Consider the following 1,196-nt stretch of genomic DNA (forward strand, 5'->3'; position numbering starts at 1 on the left):
AATATCCTTCAGAAAACATATATACCTAAATATCTCTACAAGAAAAATAGGGCAATATGGAGTTAATTATCTACATATCAATACCTTGCAAGCTGTTCATTTATTCAATTCTTAAAATTTAAATTTAAAATCGACGACTATATAACATAATATTTTATAGATCACAAATAATTTCTCCTTTCATGATAATTTAAAATATTATATTTATTCCTTGGCACAATAAATATAAATATGCCAGTGTTATAAGAGTGTAGTTTGCATGAAATATGCTGAAAAAATCTTTTGTGGATATATTATTCATATTTAATGATATTTTCATAGAATCTCATAATACGGTATGTAATACATTTAGTATAATACTGGCCCTTGTAGTACATTATCTTTGCACCAATATGTCATGTATTGATACACAGACTAGCTTATAAAAGGAGTTGTAAAAAGAAAGAAAGAAAGAGGAAGTTAAGCGCGTATACTCGGTCGGTTGCGAGCTATACAATATAATGAGCTATATAATATAATCCGATTGCAAATATAGCGAGAACAATAATTGAAGATAGACGATTGATATGTAGAATGGACTCTGCCTTTGGTATGTTTTTGGTGCCCACAATATCTTTTCTAGAAATTTCCAGCAAAGCTTTATCTAGCTTATCAGTTGTCGCATTTGTAGAATTTTTCTGACGCCATGTATTAAGAAATTTCAATGCCCGATTGAAATCATTTTTTTCCTCTTCTATGATTGCATTAACCGGAATTTCTGGGTCGAGTACTCTCGCTAATGTTGTCCAATCTGCACCGATCTCGCTCGCAATATGACGAATGTAATTGTTTAGGCCTTGAAAGTGAGCAAACGCATGATAAAATCGTCAATATACCGATACTTGTCTTTGTTTGCAAATTTAATTAACAGTACTAGAAACAAAATGTTATTTTACAACGCACGGACTACATTATTTAGCATTATCCAAGATCACAGAGAAAATTAAAATGTTTACTAATACTATTATAACCGCAATAAAGCGGAAAAAATATTGGTATGTGTAAGCTTTAATTATTTAACTCGTATTATTTCAAAGTCGAAAAAATCGTCTACAAGGTAACTCTACTGTAGTTAAAATGAAAGTCTTTACCTCAAGCATAATATTTAACAAAAGCTTACTAATTCCTATTTNGTAGCGTTTTTAAGATCAAAATTA

At 30.0% G+C, this 1,196-nt stretch overlaps 1 protein-coding gene across 1 annotated transcript in view; it reads left to right on the plus strand.

Annotated features, from left to right (window-relative positions):
• The window catches only part of TRIADDRAFT_62498 (uncharacterized protein), a gene marked incomplete at both ends in the record, with an annotated part of 3,314 nt that extends 3,143 nt beyond the window's left edge, over positions 1 to 171 (plus strand). The window contains one exon of the mRNA XM_002118428.1: positions 161 to 171. Within this exon, the coding sequence (XP_002118464.1) occupies positions 161 to 171 (11 nt within the window). The remainder of the gene's footprint in view (positions 1 to 160) is intronic.
• Positions 172 to 1,196: the final 1,025 nt, after the last annotated feature.

The sequence above is a fragment of the Trichoplax adhaerens genome, genomic scaffold (genome assembly GCF_000150275.1).
Source record: "Trichoplax adhaerens TRIADscaffold_88 genomic scaffold, whole genome shotgun sequence".
Taxonomy (NCBI): domain Eukaryota; kingdom Metazoa; phylum Placozoa; class Uniplacotomia; order Trichoplacea; family Trichoplacidae; genus Trichoplax; species Trichoplax adhaerens.